This window comes from Hypomesus nipponensis, chromosome 9 (genome assembly GCF_054491055.1).
Source record: "Hypomesus nipponensis isolate SF chromosome 9, ASM5449105v1, whole genome shotgun sequence".
Lineage (NCBI taxonomy): Eukaryota > Metazoa > Chordata > Actinopteri > Osmeriformes > Osmeridae > Hypomesus > Hypomesus nipponensis.
This window is the reverse complement of record NC_140369.1, coordinates 11,130,202-11,149,955: the sequence shown is the minus strand read 5'-3', so window position 1 is coordinate 11,149,955 and position 19,754 is coordinate 11,130,202. Positions and strand designations below refer to the sequence as shown.

General features: G+C 41.8%; 3 protein-coding genes across 6 annotated transcripts; all 3 read left to right on the top strand.

Moving 5' to 3' along the window:
- The first annotated feature begins 6,883 nt into the window (after nt 1-6,883).
- On the top strand, nt 6,884-12,987 carry LOC146272907 (von Willebrand factor A domain-containing protein 1-like). Its single transcript, XM_084705099.1, has 6 exons — nt 6,884-7,362; nt 9,457-10,002; nt 10,329-10,625; nt 10,869-11,144; nt 11,365-11,646; nt 11,898-12,987. The coding sequence occupies exons 1-6, from the start codon at nt 7,281-7,283 to the stop codon at nt 11,915-11,917; spliced, it is 1,503 nt and encodes a 500-aa protein (XP_084561225.1). The 5' UTR covers nt 6,884-7,280; the 3' UTR covers nt 11,918-12,987.
- Nucleotides 12,988-13,183: 196 nt separating this feature from the next.
- Nucleotides 13,184-16,395, top strand: LOC146272906 (cyclin-L1-like). Of its 2 annotated transcripts, XM_084705100.1 has the most exons (10): nt 13,184-13,498; nt 13,769-13,843; nt 13,986-14,095; nt 14,278-14,401; nt 14,578-14,642; nt 14,767-14,866; nt 15,109-15,370; nt 15,525-15,615; nt 15,763-15,828; nt 16,041-16,395. In XM_084705100.1, the coding sequence occupies exons 1-10, from the start codon at nt 13,274-13,276 to the stop codon at nt 16,213-16,215; spliced, it is 1,293 nt and encodes a 430-aa protein (XP_084561226.1). In that variant the 5' UTR covers nt 13,184-13,273; the 3' UTR covers nt 16,216-16,395. The 2 variants fall into 2 exon arrangements, with proteins under 2 accessions (XP_084561226.1, XP_084561227.1); XM_084705101.1 differs by lacking the exon at nt 13,769-13,843 and having other exon boundaries at nt 13,185-13,498.
- A 121-nt stretch (nt 16,396-16,516) lies between these two features.
- Nucleotides 16,517-18,969, top strand: LOC146272905 (olfactory receptor class A-like protein 4). Of its 3 annotated transcripts, none has more exons than XM_084705103.1 (5): nt 16,517-16,687; nt 17,101-17,213; nt 17,577-17,840; nt 17,952-18,206; nt 18,537-18,969. In XM_084705103.1, the coding sequence occupies exons 1-5, from the start codon at nt 16,666-16,668 to the stop codon at nt 18,747-18,749; spliced, it is 867 nt and encodes a 288-aa protein (XP_084561229.1). In that variant the 5' UTR covers nt 16,517-16,665; the 3' UTR covers nt 18,750-18,969. The 3 variants fall into 3 exon arrangements, with proteins under 3 accessions (XP_084561229.1, XP_084561230.1, XP_084561228.1); XM_084705104.1 differs by having other exon boundaries at nt 17,087-17,213; XM_084705102.1 differs by having other exon boundaries at nt 16,517-17,213.
- The last annotated feature ends 785 nt before the right edge of the window (nt 18,970-19,754 follow it).

Below are 19,754 nucleotides of genomic sequence, written 5' to 3'. Positions count from 1 at the left end.
TTAATTGATAAGGAATGCTGTATGAATACTGCAGCGATTGTAATGTTCAGGAGTACAATCTCACATTGTACTGGTAAATACCTACAGTTTAAACATTGTTGCTGTTTCTACTATGAAACATTATTTTTTAGCGATGTGGATGAAAAGTACAACCCTGAATAGAGAAAGCTGAAGGGGGTCAATGCGGTCAAAACCATTTCAAATTCAATGAGGAAATGTAACTCTGTGAAGCAGAACATCTAAAAACAGATAGAACTGCTCCCAGCACCAAGCAAGAAGCACACATTGAAACATACTGTGCTAACTTACACTATGTTTGATTATATGTGTTAAATATAGCAATACATTATTTAGAAAAGGTAATTAATCGTAAGCCTCCAAAGGCATATACATTTAGGAGGCATACTTCCTTAGTCAGGAAAGTGAACCAACTTAAATTGGTTTAAAATAAAACGGTGATATCACACGGGTGTGATATTTATTTATAAATCACAGACATACACAGACAACATTTCAGGATTGGTAATGGAACATAACTGTTGCTGCTGAGACTACGAGTGGGACATCTTGACTTTTAAATTATCCATCAAAGAATCACTTTTCTCAAACACATACACTTTGGTGAGATTTCCCTGTGGCTCAATATAGTCTCTTGTGCAGTCCTGTCCGTGATGGAGAGCTAATCCAGCCAGAGTGAAGGTGTCTTGATTAGCTGACTGAGGCGATGCAGAGCTAAGACAGGTAGACCCAACATGGAGCTGCCCATGTGCTCCAGGGTAAACATAGCAAAGGAATAAGCCCTATATGTTTACAAGCGCACACACTTACAAAAACACATACACACAGCCACACACACACACACACACACACATCTAGTCCTTGGGGATTTCTGTGCTAACACAGCACAGCAGACAAGTAGCAAACAGCCATAAATAAACACAGTTCCTCTCTCTGCCTATCACACTCAAGTCCTGCCACTCAGATGAGTAGAGCTAGATCCTCCAGTCCCCCAGGGTAGAGAGACAGAGAAGAAGAAAAAGATGAAAGAGAAAAGTTGAGGAGAAGCAGAAGGCCAGGAGGGAAAGACAACAGGAGGTGATGGATGACAGAAACAAATGGCGTGTTGAAGGATGAGAAGAGCCCGTATGAAACTTTGTCACATCTATCAACAGCTGCTGGCCTGTCAAGGTTGCTGTCATCAGATACACAGTGTATAAACACACACTCACACACAATTCCTCCTCGCACACCTGGCCATATCTGGAGAAACAAGCTACCGTATACACACATACACACCTTTGATGTGTGCATCTACACTGGACTTCTTGCATAAAACAACCCACAACTTTAAAACTCTGTAAGTAGAAGACACACAGATTCATGGATGAATAGTTTCATGAATCATGGGTGAACAAACACTTATGCACTACCACTAAATAACATACTGGCCTTTTGCATATAAACCCAACAACAAGTCATTTATTTGTACATGTTGTACTGTAGAACTTTGTCGCTGTGTGTGTAAAAGTGTTTTTGTAGTTTAATTGCGGCTTGTTTGGGCTTCTGCTGAGAGGAGTCTTAACAAGAATGCTCTCTTGCATGTACAGGCACAATTCACCGATGTAAAAGAAGGCATGAGGAATGAAACAAAGGAACACGCTGTCTGAACTAGTGAACGCCATGAACAACCAGTATGAGGAAGCACAGCGACAGTAATGCAGTCTGAACGATTTTGAAAGAATGGCTGTGTGCGAACGAGAAAGCTTAAACTGAACAGATGTCTCTGACCAGGGAATTGGGCTTGAGGAACGATAGACAGCATGAAACAATAAGGGGAGGGGAGGGGAGGGGAGGGGAGGGGAGGGGAGGGGAGGGGAGGGGAGGGGAGGGGAGGGGAGGGGAGGGGAGGGGAGGGGAGGGGAGGGGAGGGGAGGGGAGGGGAGGGGAGGGGAGGGGAGGGGAGGGGAGGGGAGGGGAGGGGAGGGGAGGGGAGGGGAGGGGAGGGGGGACAGGGACCATGTTTGTCTCTCGCTCAACAGCCCTGTGGCGGGTTACCGGCCTCCTGTACTACATTCCATCATTCCCTGGCCTCTGACATCATGACTTGTCCAGTGGCTCAGGTGGAGAGCAAACAAATAGGTCAGACTGAGCTGGAGTGATAACACCAGCTTTTGTGTTCCTTATTTGGTCCTCTGGATTGAGAACAACCAACACCCATAGCAACCAAAGGCACAATGCTTACCCAGAGAATTGAGATACGATTAGCATTTCAAGCTAATCACAATTAATTGCTATCCTGTTGTCTTCAGTGCTCAGAATTTGATAGTGTTTACACACCTCCGGCTGTGCTTCATAGGTCACCGGATGGCGTAGGTGTGTCTGTCATTCTTTCTTGTGATTGGCTGCTTGCCTCCATCAGGTTTTGCACACCATGACGAAGCAGTTAAAGAAGATTTGGTAAGCAGAAATTGGAAAGCTCCTGATCCTTTATTGATTCATTTTATGGAGAGACAGGGCACTGACAGGGCAGGGCTGGGAGTCGATTTATTATTGATGGTGATGTGGCTGATGGTTGTCTCATTACATTTTGTACAAGACTTATAAAACATTGCTAAGCAGCTTGTGATTGTGTATTTGTCTGTGTCTGTGTGTGCACACGTGCATGTGTGTGTGTGACTGCATGTGTGTGTGAGTGAGAGTTTATATTGATGGACCAAACTAAGTACTTTTTATATGTATGAGAATGGCAGAAAACAGGATAGGGTTTAGAGGGTGCTCAGCATGAAAATGACAGACATTTATTTGATTCATTCATGTGCAGCTGCATCTGTACCTAGTTGAAATTCAGCTTGGGAAGTAAACAGTTGCCTGCTTTATCTAGAGAGCCTGCCTGTTTAGAGCACACTGGGATGGGAAATAGGAAAAGGAAGCAGCTAGTCCATCATGTATTAATGATCATGGTTTGCACCAAATTAACTACCCCCCTGACACCCACACAGAAATCCTTCTGGGAGGTTTTCCAGATAACTGCTTTTGATAAATGCCCACCTACTATAAATTAATCTGCCCTGTTGCAGCCTTGTCTCCCGAGGTCAACAAAGATATTTTGTAATTACACAGGACATCTTTATTGAGATTGATAATAATAATATGGTTGGATTAAGTCCTATTATTCAATATTAAAATAAATTTCAAAGTATATGTAATGAAACATGCACATAAGTACAATGTATAAAGTATACATGTTTCAGTAAACTAGCTCAAAATAATGTGAACTACATTGTACTCACACATAATGGACTTTTCCAAAAGGACTTCCTCAATATACAAAATAATTGGTTTGTTCATTCTGCTTTAATCTCTCTGCAAACTGTAGATGGCTACTGTTTAAAAACAACAAGAGACTCTGAATAGAAAGTATACTAGCAAACTGGTTATGAAAAGAACCCAGAAAGTCAACTTTTTGTTCTTTGTACCCTTCACCAAAGGTCACAGTAAATACAACAAAATGACAAATGTCTACAATCCCACATTGTTTTGTGTGACACATACATTTCATCAGAGCATTCCATTCTTTCTGTCCTCCTCTGCTCTGTTTTTCCCCATTGTCAATCACCCATCTGCTAGGCTGACTTCACAGGTCTACATGACGTCAGGGGAACGCCACTCAGTCCCTCCTCCTCTCTCCCACTCCCTGTCATTCTTCCCTCTACCCCTGCTTTTACAGGCCTATGGAGTAGAATTTAAGCTATTTTTCCAATGGAACCTATCTCATTTATACGACTATACATTTTGTTCAAAACTGATCAATTCCAGCGAAATGTAAACACGATTCAGTGGCAGACCTGCTGCCTAAACGTTTGTCACATCCATAACCACATCAACCAGCTAGTAGGAGAAGGAGAGCATGTGCAAGAGTCCACTGATGGCGTGTGGATACCTGGAACGCTGCCGCAGATGACTCTCTGCAGGCGAGGGAGCAGCCATTACTTTTGTGAAGGTTAACTGTCACTGGAAGCACCATAAAGAACATGCCTTGTCTCCATTCCACAATAGTTATTGTGTTTACAGTAAGGCCAGATGTAGAAAAAGACTGATAATCTGACACCTTTGACATTTAAACATGGTTAGTGTTTGTGTGATAGGTTGTCTTTGTGGTTTGATTTTGTCAATGGGAGCCTTGTCTATACTGGAGTGCCCAGTCATCTTTCCACTGTGACACTTCAGGATTTTCCATGTTCCAATACAAAACCCCTCTCTGTATGAGGTCAGCATGGTGATTCCAAAGCTCTTGAAATACCAAAGTTACTGCTTGCACACAACTGACTCTCTGTTGCTTACTCACTCCCTTCCTACTTTTTCTTGCTCAGTTTCAATGTAATCCAGTTTTGCAGTCAGTTGTTAACAGGTTTTATAGTTATAGTCACCCACATCTTATTGCATTACCATGCATAGCAGGATGTCCACAAATGTTGGTTATCCTGTTCCTTGTATGTGCAAATCCATAGATACCACCTATAGCCTTAAACATAATTGTAAGCATTCACTGACTCTTTATCTATCACATGCCACATGAACATTCCAGCAACACTGTACACATCAACAGTACAGGCATTCTCTTCTTCTTCTTCGTGGGAATTTCCATTCTCTTGATCTATAGCTGAGCCTCAGTTGTGTAGGGAGGGCTTGAGAACTTTGCAGGCTCTGACAGGTACCATCTCAAAGGTGGCCAAGCCATGAAATGTAAGAATGAAGTTGCCAACCCTATCCTCCCATAACGTTCTACAATACTCCTTTAAAAAGCATTGCCTCTAACCAATGATTAGCTGTTTTCCCCTTGACTTTCACATGGTTTTGTACAGATTAGTCCTTGAGGGCTGTTCCAGTCAATGACATTTGATAGCATATCCTGTATATATGGAAAGATTAACAGCGTTTCCAGTGTCAACTGATGGAAATTAAAATGACCGAAAGCATAACTGAATCGGTGAACATTTGCATATGAGATGGTGTTTCCAGTAAAGTCATGTAAAACAAAATGGAAGACCACAATGCTTTTGAATAATCCTAAAAGCCTCAGCTGAATCCTCTACGTCTTTGTCAAACAGGAGACAGTGACTCAAACCATCAAGTGTCACTGAGCCTCTGCAGGAGACTAATCATTTGTCCATCCGACAGCAGTGCCCAGGAGGATGACAGCACGTTAATCAAAAAATTCATCCGGACTACAGAGAGAGAGAGGACAAGCGAGAGAGGGGGAGAGAGAGAGAGCTCATCAGCAAGCTGCCTTTAATGTCAATGTGAGCACTGCTATCTATGAGTTCTGCAAACTCATTTAAAAAATGTTTTTATGGTGCACTCACAATGGGAATTGACGGATGGTATACCAATTGTCCGATTAAGGGGCCTATTGAAAGCCCTCACATCAGAGACTGTACCCTGCATACCATTGCTTTCATGCTTCTGATGGGAGCAAAGGGTGGGTTCGGGTTCAAATCAACCCCCCTCTTTTACACTATGATGTGCTTAGGAGTTGAGTAAGAAAAGATCTGCCAACTAGGGACCAGGGGTCTCATTTATAAACATTGCGTACACACAAAACGAGGCTGATGTGTAGTGGCATACGCCACTTCCCACGCAAAGGTTGTGATTTATAAAAAACAAACTTGACGGGAGAATGTGCGGTCCTCCACGCAAACTCTGACCCATCCGTAGGCCTACGCACATTTTGGAGACAGTGGGAATTGGCGACGCAGATGACCTTAGCCTACTGTAGTCAAACTGCAGAAGGTAAATGTGGGAAGAACGATCACTCGTAATAGTTGTATATTTTGTTTTCCTCACGCACGTTTTTTTTCCGCTCCATTTCATCATTATCATGCAGATTACATCCAGCAGTGTTATTTGTGCTTGTACTGAGTGATCATTGTTCCATAAATACCTTGTACAATCTAACTCAAATTTTAAATCAAAATTCAGGATAAGATCACATATCATGGGCGTATCTAGCCCTCAACCTTCATAGCCCCCCCCCTTTTCTTTTTTTCTTTCATATTTTAATTATAAATTTGTTAATTTCTCTTCCTAAAACCCACTGCAGGACACTATTTCAAATAATATTTTCAAAAATGTATTCTGGGGGAACATGTCCCCAGACCCCCCTAGTTTTGCTGGGTCTCAGGAAAAATAATAGGTTTTATCTAGGGGCTTAGCCCCCTCAAAAGTGGAAACCTAGATTCTCCCCTGCAGGTCTGCATACGCATGGTTTTATAAATCAGATTTTTGGGGGGCGTATGCCATTTTAGGCTTTTGGGTGTATGTACACTTTTAGTAAGAATCCTATGCACAGTTTTATAAATGAGACCCCAGTTCTTTCAATCCTTCCTATATCACTGACTGAAAGTCTCATTTCCTCTGTCCCCCAAGGACTGCACTAATAATTAAGAGAAGATGAGAAGATACAGAGAAGAGATAAAGCATAGCTTCTCTCTCTCACAAACACACATTCACACATTTATATAGACTACATAAACAGACATGTCCTAAGGTCCCCATTGACCCTTTGTCACTGCCAAAAAAGTAACACAAAATGTACCTCTAAAGATGCTGTAGCGTCTCTGGCACTTGGCAGACTTGCAGATGTGGTATAGGCCTACCAATTATTAGTGAATCGATTATTATGAATTCTTACTGTGATGTTTACATATACTAGGGCATAACTAGGGTGTGGGTAGGTGGGGGGTAATTTGAAACTAAATAAAATATTACCTCTCTTTGCAAGCAACTGAGTCCGAAATCCAGCAAAGGCTAAAATGACACCGAAACTCTTGTGAGGGGAGGAGGCTGTCAAGGAATTTGGAGAGAAGGAAAGGACAATAGGGTATGGAAATATTTGGAGGAAAGAGTAGGCTAGGCTACTGCGAAGTTGAAAGTAAACCCGTTTGATCCGTAGCGACTGAGAGCAGGAGGATTGAATCTCAGGTGATTGCGAAGGAGGCAGGTGCCACACAAAATTATAGTCCACGAAATGTAGCTACAGAGTGGTTCAGTTCACGTATACTTTCTGATAGTGGGTTAAATATATGTATCTGGGCTGAAAGTTTGGTCAGTAGACTATTAATTATATTGGCAGTATCTGAACTGCTGGGACTGTTTTCGGGACGTAAAATATCACGGAAGAATGCAATGGACTTAAGTGCGACGGACGCTGGAATATCTCAATTATTGCTACTGATAAGGATGAGCAATATATATAATTTTGTGTCTGTTTACTTTCTGTAATGGAGTGGATACGATTTGCCTACCTGTTCCTTGGTGCTTTGATGCGACCAAGCAACGCACACGTTTCTGGACCTGACACAGGTGAGTCTTCAAAGGCATAGTTACAATAATTCGCCTTTAAGTTACAAATAGCCCAAATCTAAGGAGATGTGAAAATACAACTGGGAAATATCTAAATTAGGCAACTGACATTTATGAAGACGTTAAGACAGTCCGACCAATTGGCCTATAACCAACCCATATTAATTTACTTATGTTTAGAGTAGTCTTCAACAACACTTCAGTTATATCCTCCAAGTTGTAATGTCTACTGTTACATTCGTTGACTTCAAAGCGTTTTGCAAAGAACATAAGGCAAATGTATTTGATGGTTTCCTTACTTTATATAATTTAGTATGTACACATAATCCCATTGTTTTGCCGTTATTCTTGTGCTGGCAGGAGCAAGGAATACTTTGAAAACCAAACTATATCTGTCTGTAATAATAGGCTACTAACTTTCTCTAACTTAACTTAGTGATACTCAGCCAACTAATTAACATTCAACGTTTGGATTCATGCATAAAGAAGTGGTACTGTCCAAAAGAGATTTTTCTTTCTCTCGCACACGCACGCACCCACACGCACGCACGCACGCACGCACACTATCCCATTCTCACTCATCCACCTTTCCTGCTTTGGAATGCAAAAAGAGAACCGAGGAACATTCCATCTACATCGCCCCTTCTTTTCTCTTAAAAAACTTTAGAAAGGTTAACTTTGCTCTCTCTTTATCCTTACCTACATTTCGCTTTCATCTGTCTGTGTTAGTCATTAACATCAGCGTTTCAGCTGTTTGCCTATTCCCTTGATTGACGTTTTCCCTCTTTAACTTTCTCTTTGTCCCTATTTTTCCACTCCTTTCTAACGGTTTATGAAATGTTATTGTTTGGGACCATGGCTAGCCTACTTTTTAGCCCTCCAACCTTTGGAAGTATATTTGAGGGTGCATTGGTGAGGAAAATTAGAGGAAGAAGGGCTAGAAAGTGAGATTATAAAGGTCATGGTTTCTGTGTATTGTGAACTGAAATGAGAAGTACAGTTAGCATGAGGTAGCATTTTTTTCTGTACAGATTAGGATTAGTGTATTTTTGCATTGTTAGTACAGTTGAGCATGTCAGTGCATCCTGGCACAAAACATGCTAGTACAGTGAGGTCATGAGACTTCCTGCAAAACACCTGCAGGCGTTATATACCTGCTATTATTGGTCATGGGAGAAGAGATAGTTGCAATGGAACACTCCAGTTCAGCTCTAAACAGGGATGCTGTTTAATGGCTGCCCAGGATAACTTTAGATGCCAGTAGCAGTTCTTGTGATAGATGTTGGGGCTGTTTTTTGAAACTCCAACTTACAGCCGGTTGTTTTTTTGTCTTTTCTAATTTTGTCTGGTGTGAGACATGTGTGAATGTAACTGTACGTGGCTGACTGCATATCTGACTGCATCTGTGTTTTCATCCTTCAAGTAGAGGAGTTATTTTGTGTTTACTAGAAAAAACATATGGTAAGGTAATAGCACCAAGAGAAAATGGAGCTCAATTATTTATGAGAAATGAGGTGTGAAGTCCAGTGACTACTGTAATGCATTCATCAATGAGCAACCAGCTCCCAATGAGACACAATGTTCTCTTTGTCTTTTTCTCCTTTTGTGTTTTCCTTCACTTTCTCTGTCACACACATTTTTTGTATTGTCTGTTATCTCCATATTTCGCATCCATTTTCCACCTTACATGTTTTGTATTCCATCCAACCTTCAATTTTTGTAGTAGTTATGTATTAGGTGCTTTATTAATCCCCAAAGGGAAATTGCAACATTGCAGCAGGCGAGATGAAAAAAAAGAGTAGAGTAGAACAAATATGCAATAAACACATACACAATGTCCCTTGTTCCCTTTCTCTTGGACCCTGTTTTTATATCCTTTCAAACGTTTATAAGCCGTGTTTTGTGTGTTTTAGCCGTGTTTATAAAACACGGCTAAATCCTGGGGTAGTTCACGTGTATGTACAAAACAATTTACCGCAGGTGACACACAGGATTAATACACATGTACTTGAAACATGACATACATAACAATTTCTCTCTCTCCTCTCACCTTCTCTCTCTCTCTCTCTCTCTCTCTCTCTCTCTCTCTCTCAGTCTTGAACTGCTGTGAAGGGGACATCCTGCTCTTGTTGGACTCGTCAGGAAGTGTGTCATCCTATGAATTCTTGCGCCTGCTTCACTTCCTGTCTGAACTTCTCAGGCCCTTTTCTCTGGGGTATGGCCACGTAAGGGTGGGGCTTCTGCAGGTGGGCACAGAGCCACACCTGGAGTTTGGCCTGGATGCCTACAATTCCCAGACTGACCTACAGGGGGCCCTACTGAGGACAAGGCAGCTGCAGGGAGACACCAACACAGAGGCTGCCCTTCGACAGGTCCAGGGGGTGCTCACCAAGGATGGGGGAGAAACAAAGCTTCCTAAGGTGCTGTTGTGGTTAACGGATGGAGTCCAACCTGGAAATGTAGACAAACTAATGGCAGAGTTAAGGAGAGAAGGTGTGGTCGTGCTGGCTGTCTCTACAGGACGCGGGAACTACCGGGTGCTCCGGAACTCTGTGACCCCGCCCATTGAGTCTCACCTCCACTTTGTAGACATTGATGACATCAGCATCATTACTGACGACCTGAGGGAGGCCATCATTGGTGTGTGTGTGTGTGTGTGTGTGTATGTGTGTTCAGAATCTGTATTTGTATTCACAAAGATTCAAATAATTCTAGAAAAAAACATTGGTTGGCTGGAAATAAATCTGTAGTAAAAGAGATCATTTGTATCAGTAGCATAGCCACTCTTGGGGTGAGACATCAGCTAGTATGGCTACTGAGAGAGCTGTCAGACTAAACTATTTTTAGACAGATGTGTGATTGTCAGAAGGCCTGTGGAATAAGTGTGATTCTCACCCACCACTGAGTAGTACATCTCCTTGTACCCTTTTTCTGTCTTTTACCCTTTGTCCATTTTTCTGTCTCAGAGCGTATTCGTGCTGAGCGACTTCTAGTCACCCAGTTAACCTCCAGTAGTGCTGTGCTGCGGTGGCGCCCTGTCCTGAGCACCAGGACGGGCTACTACCATCTCCGGTACACCCCTGTAGGGAAGGCAGTAAGTGGCGACCCCCAGGACGGTGCCAGCAGTCAGTACCTCCCAGCGGACAGCAGCTGGGTGGAGCTGACCAACTTGCATCCAGAAACCACCTACACAGCCTTTCTGACCCCTGAATACAACCAAGAGTACCTCAACACACTCACCGTCAGCTTCACCACCTTGCCAGGTGAGAGAGAAAATAATGGGGAACGGGAGGGAGCTGTAGAAATGCTGCATTGAAGGGGTTGGATAAATCTTTGTTGAAAATACGTTTTAAATAAAAGAGTGTAAAGACTTCAGCATAATAGAATGAGTTTCGTCCAGCTGAAGCTGGAAAATTCGATGGAAAACCTCATGTCAATCTCAAGCAAAAACACATCAGACAAAGTATGTTATCTTCCTGTTCTTCCCTCCTCTCTTCCTCCTCCAGACGTGTTGAGTCCAGCAGTGGTCTTGGTGTCAGAGTCTGGTCTTGACCGGGTGCGTGTGAGCTGGGGTCCCCTGCAGCCTAACAGAATCCAGAGGTACAGGGTGGAGTATGGAGCCATTCCCAGCGGACAGGTTCAGATAGTGAGCCTACGTGGAGATATGAACTCCACCCTGCTCACTGGCCTGCAGCCTGGCACTCAGTACTTGGTCACAGTTAGTGCCCTGTACTCTACCGGCACGGAGAAGGCTATGTCTGCCAGGATCTGCACCCAGGAAAGTACGATTCTGTCTGTGGGTTTGGGGTTCAGGGGGCATCTTGTTGGTTTAAAGTTTTGTAAAATAATTGTGTTCATAGTTTATGAACCCATATTTGGACTTTTTCAGGTTCCTATTGCTAGTCATTTTGCAGTATTCCTATTCCTTTTTATTTAGCTTTTCTTTAAAGGGTCACCATTTTATTTCCCATTGTGATTTTTTACCTGTCTTGCCTGTGTCAGTGCGTCCTGCCTTGAATGACCTTCAGCTGATCCCAGTGGGCCGTGACAAGGTGCAAGTCGAATGGCATTGCCAGGAGGAGGGGCTTAGGGGCTACTGGCTGAGCTGGCAGAAGAGTGATACTCAGAGCTCCTCCCCTCTAGTATCCTCCACCCTTTACCTGCCCCCTGGCTCCTTCTCTGCAAGCCTCACATACCTGGCCCCCAGCACTAGAGTGTGTGTTTCCCCTGTTTACAACTCAGGCCGAGGGGATGGGTTGTGCTGTACAACACATACACACACAGGTTGGTCTACCAATAATAACTGATTAAATATAGTGTGCGTTTTTTCTAAAATTGCTATAAGCAATTCATTTGACATAAAGTAATTTCAAATTAAAGAGACTGCAAGTCATTCAATTCTGTCATCCAGAACTGCTGGGACAGATATGTTGCTCATGTAAAAAATGACAAAGATTATGTTAATATTCAAAGTCTTTTGGTGGTCACTATATATTATAATACTGTACATCCTTCTCTTTCTTTCTCTTTGACAGCTTACAGGGGCAATCAATAAAGTTCTATAGCAATTAAGGAATGGAGTGAATGGGATAAATCTGCCTTTTTCTACATTTTAAGTGCTTTAATACCAACACAGTACTATCATGGAGTTTTTAACTCACCTCATCAAACCACTCTGACTCACAACAACATGTAAAGTGGATCATATCAGAGCACAAAAAATGGAGGTCCACTTGATCAAGATGAGCTCACACTAAGCTGTGGTTTCTGCAACAAGATTTTACGCTGGAGATCTGAGCACAGTGGATGGATCATGCATTGACTCCATTTGTCTAACACAAAAGGAAGATAAGGATTGAAGGAAAAAATATGTCATTTTAAGTGAATGTCTTGCTTTGCTTTGTCAATCTAGCATGATCCACGGTCCAAGCATGACATTGTTTGCAATGGGTAAAGAGAAAAAAGACACATTGAAGCAACATATAAAAACATGCATAGTATCAAACATACTAATGTAAATAAAACTCAAAGTACTAGGCAAAGTCATAGATTGATGTACAAGTCAACTGTTCGCCAACTTGGCTTGCTTGGTCATAGTGTCATCTAGTGGAAAATGTATCTATTGCAGGCTGTTATTGGGCCATTGAGGTATAGGGTATGTTATTTTTTTAAGATCATGACCATTATTCAAGTTAACAGTAATGTAAACTTTAACATTTTGTTGTAATACCAGAAGTTAGTCTGATTAACATCAGAACCAATTGAGTTTACTTCATTAATAGGAAAGCACTATAGTTGTTTGTTGTATTGTAAGTAGAGTGATTGTCGTTTTTAAGGAATTGACTACTAAGCATTAACATCATAATTTACTGAATATACATTATTGTGTTTAATCAAAGTGTTAACTAAGATGGTAGTCTAGTTTTCAATGTCTAGCCGAGTTTCCAAGGTTTTCAATTCTATCATATGATTTTGATTTGGTTACTATATTAATCTATCAATGAGTGACAGAAATATGACTGCACTGTGTGTACGTGAAAAACAAATAGACCTGTAAAAGCTATTCTATTTGCCAACCCATACTGAATATTAGAATAAAGTGCATTACAATAAGTACACAACTTATATTCAAATAGATTAAATGTAGTCATTATACATATGATGAAACGGTCATCTGAAAAATATCCTTAATTGAATTACAACTAATGTAGAAAAAAACAATAATTAATTTAACATAACACTAGTGCGCCTTAAATCTTTTCTTAAAGATTTAAAGTCCAAAGCACCCAATCACAGGCGTCGTGAACAATAAGGTGAAGCGTATATACAAGTGTCCACCAATTGGAGAAAGGGTTGTTGCAGGCAGGACTGCCTAGGCCGCGGCCATATACAGCCTCGGTCTTGCGTGGAAATGCAACCGACGATTGATATGAGAATTCCCGGGGAGGGAATCATTGTAGGAGATAAAGTATACTCGGGAGTAACGCTGACTTTAGACAACTGTCTTTTGCCACCGGAACGACTACATAAAAGTCCTTCTGCTGAACATGGCCTCTCCCCGGACACAGAAGAGCAGCTTCGAATACGGGGATGCGAGATGATCCAGGCCGCAGGGATACTGCTGAGACTCCCGCAGGTTGGTGGCTAACTATGTCGTGAATTAGGCACTTCATCACCTAGAAATATCTTGTAACAAGATGGATGTCTGACAGAAACGTCATAGTAGCCAACTCACTCCTTAAAAAGTATTTTAAACATTTCCGTTTGAGAAACATGGCCTGAAACATTAGCTTGCTTGCTAGCTTAGCTAGTAGTTAGCCAACATTGTAGCTAGCTAACAAGATTAAGTTCATGATGTGCTGCCAGAGCGGGTTTAATTGTGATTGGATGAACGCTATGCCCACAGGTAGCCATGGCCACGGGTCAAATCCTCTTTCAGAGATTCTACTATTGCAAGTCATTTGTCCGTCACTGTGCAGAGGTATAATACACCCCGGAGTTCTCCAGTCGTCAAAATGTGCAAACACTTCAGTTTCTCTCTGTTTTGTGGTACTTTTGTCAGACCTCTTTATCTCCCTATGCATTACATTTTACCTGTCTTGTTCTTTCTAATCCCTATTTAGATGGTTGCTATGGCGTGTGTCCACTTGGCTTCAAAGATTGAAGAGGAACCACGAAGAGTTCGAGATGTACTCAATGTGTTTCACCATTTAAAACACAGCAAAAGTAGAAAGTAAGACTCAATGTAGACTTCTCTCGTCTCTTCCCCTCCACCCAAGTCAAAACACATTGGATGAGAATTTCCATACAGGACATAACAAAGGATTGCGGACACATTTGAAATTTTGCTTCAGTTTTAGATACTAAATGTTCCTGTAACGTGTAACTCTGTGTGTCTGTTGTCCCTTGCTTCAGGAGGACTCAGGTACCCATGCCTTTGGATGCTGGCTACATCAGTATGAAGGCCCAGGTGATCAAAGCAGAGAGACGAGTGCTGAAGGAGCTGGGCTTCTGTGTACATGTTAAACACCCTCACAAGGCAAGCTCCGCCAAACTCCTTCATTTTCTCAAACATTTTAATTAAAGAAACATGAGGTATTTCCTTTGCTTCATGTTAATGTTTGATTGTGTTTTTTATTTATTTTTTATGATCAGCTACTGCTTTTCAGGTCACATGCGCTGATATCTCAAATATTTTATGTGCTCTTGTTCCAGATTATTGTCATGTACCTCCAGGTTCTGGAGTGTGAGAAGGATACCAAGCTCGTTCAGACTGCCTGGTTTGTGTTTTAATTTGGTGTTTGATCTGTGTTTCAATTTTGTTTTCCATATTGAAAGATTTACTGAATATGTTGTATATCATATTGGAAATAAAATATTTGTACATTTCTTTGTTCTCCCCAGGAACTACATGAATGACAGTTTGAGGACAGATGTGTTTTTAAGGTTCAGTGCTGAGACTGTAGCCTGTGCTTGTATCTACCTGTCGGCTAGATCCTTACAGGTAAGCCTAACTTGTACAACTGATGCACATGGTAGTCTTGAACATACTGTACTCAGAATTCAATTGACTGTCACTTACTTGTGCACACACCACACTCACCAATACAGTCATATAAGATCTCATCAGATCCAAGATCTGCAATGATAAACAGAAGTGTTGGTTTTCACTCAAATCTACACATTTGTATTCTACAAACGGATAGATCAGTGAATTATGCTCTTTTCTTAAAATCACAACTGCAGATTCCAATGCCGGACCAGCCCCCGTGGTTCTTGTTGTTTGGGGCATCAGAGGAGGACCTCAGGGAGATCTGCGGGCGGATTATGAGGCTCTATTCCCTGCCACCTGTCTCCTTCCCCAGCCTTCTCCAGCAGGTGGATGAGTGTCGGCAGGCCCTAGATGCCCTAGCTGCCAAGGCCAAATTGTGTGAGGGGGTTTCACTGTTGGCTGTGGGCACACCGACCCTTGACATCCCCTCAAGCTTCTCCCCTTCCTCCAAAGCAGGTGAAACACAAAGCTTCTTTGGTGTCTTTTCCTAAGGATTCAATCACATCCAATAATTTTTGGTATAGAATAATGTTGATGTTTGATCCTAACTTGTTGACTGATGGTTACCTCTCATTCTTTTTCTTGACTCTCTCTCTCTTGCCTTCTTAAGTGTCCCCTGTTGTAGCACAGTCTAATAAAGAGTCATCGCTGTCTCAGCTTGCCCTCAAAAATGTATGCCGAAAACTCACAAATGGAGATGGGTATGTCCTGTCGAGTTTATTTGGAGAACCCTGTTTAAAATTGATGACTGAAGACAATTAACATTTGTTTTATTACATTTAAATGTTACTTAAAATTGTGATAACATATTTTTACTGCTTTCTGTCTTTTCTCCTCCACTCTTACAGGAAGACAAAAGTGAGTCGAAGTGATGAAAGAAGAGAGACTCATTCCATCACCCCTCCGAGACGCAGGTAGGATGGAACTACTTGGAACTCGATAGTTTATAGCTGCTTGTACCTCCCACAAACAGACAGGTATCTGTGGCAAATCTTGGTACTTCTGGGAGTCCCATCTCATTGTTGTTAAAATGAACCAGTAAATACCAGCAGATACTGGATTGTAGACAAGTTGCTAGGCAACAAACCCATGTTCATGTTTTTGTGTCGTCTTTTGTCCTTTTCAGACGCAGTCGTAGTGTGTCGTCTACCTCACGCTCCATCTCTCCCATTCAACGGAAAAAACTGCTAACTCAAGGGAGGGATCGAGACAGAGATCGGAAACGAGAAAGAGAGCGAGAAAGGGAGCGAAGGAGAGAGCGCGGACGAGGAAGGAGGGATGAATTCTCACACAGAAGATGACCTACACATGGTGACATGGAATAACAAATCATGGACCAAATACAACGCCTTATTTCTTAGTCTTATCAAATACTTCACTTTTGTACATTGTCTTCATTTCATGGTGATTTGGGAAACTATGCTCTGCGATCATAGACCAAAGTTGAACAATATTTTGGAATAAAAGTGTTTTTTAGACAATGTCTTGTTTGGTGAATTTTGAAACACTTTCAGAAACCTGTAGGAGAGTAAAGTAGCAGCAAACCTAGCAAAAGTTGATATCTTTACCATTACCTTCAAAAACAGTTCTTCCCCCTAAGGTGTTAATAGCTGTAGAGGAAGCATGTTTCAATTAGTCTTGGTCGGTCTCTTGTGGTTTATCAATGTGCGTACTCAACTATTCAACTCTCTATTTCCCCAGTCCCCTCGGTGTACAGTAGCTCTGACCTAGCAGAGCTAAGACCACCAGGGATGCACCCTACTGTCACTCAAGGTAGATGTTATGATCTCAGTGTCCATGGTGATTTTATTTCTGGAGGTTGCTGTCATGTTAACGTCAGACTAAAGGGGGAAGGTCCTATTTGTATGGCAGGAATTGTTGAGAAATCCTTTTCAGGGTTGTCTTTGATGAGAATGCATATATACTGGCTATGCTGTGCTGTATGTGCAGGGTTTCTTATTTGGACTAAAAACTACAAGTTATTCTAGAGGATGTGTATATGGACGCTTAAGTATTTTGTCAGAATTGTATTCAAACTAACAGGATGTCTGAGTTGGAGTCAGTGGGTATGGGGCTCCGTGTTATAGTGTCCCCCATTCAAACAGCCTTCTACATCCTCCTGGTGACGTTGGGTATTATGGGAAACACCTTTGTGATTGCTGTGATTGGCAGGAGTCTTTTCACAGACCCTGGCGGAGGTCGTAACTCAGACATCATCTTGATAAACATGGCTCTGTCCAACCTGCTGGTGTCAATATTGAGGAACTCTCTGCTGGTCATCTCAGACCTGGGACTGGAGGTAGGATGGTTGGGACTGAATGAAAGTTGTGGAAAAGATGAGTTTGGGGTTTGAAGGGATTTGGCTTCTGGACCAAAGGTAGACTGGAAGAAAGTAAAAGACTGTTAGACCTGGAGGCCTTGGATTTGGGAGATTGGGGATCTGAGATTTAGGAATTGAGAAATGAATGACGCTTAAGAAATCTTAAGAACTATATTTGGTCATTGGTTAAGCATAATTCTTAACTATTACTGTTAAATTGCTATTTGTAGAAATCCTGATAATTACTTCTACAATGGCACATTCACCTACAACAAATCTATCAGAATTTTGGACAAACACACTTATGAAGACTCATTTCAAACCACCTCTCATCCCTTACAGCTATACTCCTCCAAAATATTTTGTCAACTCCTCATGGGGGTATGGGTGTGGCTTCGAACTGCCAACGTGTGGTCCACATTCTACCTCAGCGCCTTCCACTTCCAGACCCTACGTCGCCTGGCTCCTTCCACAGGACACATCGGTCTGCAGCGCGGAGCTCCCAAATCCTTACTGCTGAGTCTGAGCCTTATCTGGTTCCTCAGCTACATCTACTCCATCCCTGCTCATGTGTTCTCCACCAGGGGAAACCAGAACAGCACAGAGGTAAGACTAATAGCGGAACAATCATAAATCCCCATGTCATTCACTTATCCTTTCTATTGCATGTAATGTTATTTGATTGTGGTATTCTCACTTCTCTTCTTTCTCCGTCAGACACTGATGATGGTAAGCAGCACCACACGCCCTCTGCTGGGCTGTGTGTGGAACTTCCCCTCTGCTTATAGTGGGCTGGCCTATGCCACCACCTCCATGGTGATCCATGAGGTTGTGCCTATCATCCTCATGGCCATCACCAACCTGGGCTCTCTCTACACACTCTACTCCCATGTCAGGACACGCAAGTCCTCCAATCAAGCCCAGATTGCCCCCATCATCAAGAGGGTGCCGGCTGAGAAGAGAGCCGCCAAGGTAGGTGTCAAGGAGGAGAATGTGTGCACGATTAACATGAAGTGAGCATTCAAAACTTACTGTTCTTACAACTTCTTTCTTCTCTCTAGTTTGAACAGTATAAACCTCACCATGAATAGATTAGCAATAAACCAGTTTGCAGATCTCTCATCTCCCATCTTCAACATCTCCATCCTTCCACTTCTATTCATCCCTCTCTTCTCTTTTGTATTTCATTTCATAATTTTTGTATTGTCCCTCCCTTTCTCCTTCTCTTTTCTCCTTCCTTGTGCATTCCTCTCTCCCCTCTGTTTCTTCTGAACCCCTGCTCTTCCTCTCCTGTCTATCCAGGTGATTCTAGCACTTATCATGCTCTTCATTGTATCCTGGGGGACAAGCATAATCTCAGTCAACTACTTCAACTACAACCGTGGCTCATCCGCTGAATTCCTGTTGGTCCTAGCTCGCTTCGCTAACATCATCTTCATTGCCTTGTCACCCATGGTGTTGGCTGTAGGTCATCGGGGACTACGGTCATTCATCAAGTCTGTGCTGACTCACTGACAGATCCTATACTACAGCCTTCTGTCCTTCTCTATACACTGTCAGATGATAAAATTGAATTAGTTCTGACATTTTTCTCCCTCTATCAAAATGTTTTGTGTTGATTCGGGTCTCTGCAACAAAATCCATTTACTTGTGTTTTTCTGCAGCACACATACATTTCTGTTTTGAAGATTATTAAGATGACCAAGTTCAATGTTGTCAAATTATCTAATAAATAAATGGGAACTGTCTTATCACTTGTAAAGATTATTTAATTTTAACATTTAATTTCTTCAACTGAAACAATGTATGTAGCCCAGATACCTTTAACATTTCTCAATCGCAAATGTTATTTTTGTCTTCATTGTATCAATGAGGGAGTTAACATTTAGCGTATACTAGTCTGGTAGCAGGTTAAAACGTGTAGAGGTAGAATTATCAGGGCCCCTTTGGCACTGACAACCTTGTGCACAAGACAGGTTCTAATTTCTCCACATATAAACACACAATAATAGCAATTGAATATCAGAATAAATGAAGCTACTCGATCCACCTAGGATTATATAACAGAATGAATGTAGGTTACAATATCTGACACACTTTTTTGAAAATGGTAAATCTGTCCCCCCTATGTTTTACCAGGAAAATTCTAGTTAAAGGACGCATTCTCAAAAAATACTGTCCCACCTATATCTGAAAACAAACCTATGCCTCTGATAAAGAATATATAAATACATGTAAGATAATATTGTTTATTACTTTCTAAACTCTAGAACACAATTCCTGTATGGAAAATCTAAAATCTAACTTATTGCTTGACATTGCCAGTTGACAGTCATGTCCCTAATTGTAGATATGAAATAGTGAAAATTACTGTTATGGTCATAGGGAATTAAATGCACTGTAGAACATAAAGCAAGGGAACAAGTTTATAACCCTGTGTCATGTTTGGTGGAAATTAATAAAGTTTCAAGTGCCAATTTTGTTAAAGTTTCAAGTGATTAAAGGTTTAAATATTTGGGA

Bases quoted from the DNA above. Each gene is read 5' to 3' on its own strand.
- LOC146272907 (XM_084705099.1), top strand. From the start codon at position 7,281: ATGGAGTGGATACGATTTGCCTACCTGTTCCTTGGTGCTTTGATGCGA. The intron at 10,626-10,868 runs GTGAGAGAGAAA...TTCCTCCTCCAG, and splicing joins CAGCTTCACCACCTTGCCAG to ACGTGTTGAGTCCAGCAGTG. The intron at 11,647-11,897 runs GTTGGTCTACCA...TCTCTTTGACAG, and splicing joins TACAACACATACACACACAG to CTTACAGGGGCAATCAATAA.
- LOC146272906 (XM_084705100.1), top strand. From the start codon at position 13,274: ATGCAACCGACGATTGATATGAGAATTCCCGGGGAGGGAATCATTGTA. The intron at 13,499-13,768 runs GTTGGTGGCTAA...CTATGCCCACAG, and splicing joins TACTGCTGAGACTCCCGCAG to GTAGCCATGGCCACGGGTCA. The intron at 15,371-15,524 runs GTGAAACACAAA...TGCCTTCTTAAG, and splicing joins CTCCCCTTCCTCCAAAGCAG to TGTCCCCTGTTGTAGCACAG.
- LOC146272905 (XM_084705102.1), top strand. From the start codon at position 16,959: ATGTCTGAGTTGGAGTCAGTGGGTATGGGGCTCCGTGTTATAGTGTCC. The intron at 17,214-17,576 runs GTAGGATGGTTG...CATCCCTTACAG, and splicing joins TCTCAGACCTGGGACTGGAG to CTATACTCCTCCAAAATATT. The intron at 17,841-17,951 runs GTAAGACTAATA...TTTCTCCGTCAG, and splicing joins GAAACCAGAACAGCACAGAG to ACACTGATGATGGTAAGCAG.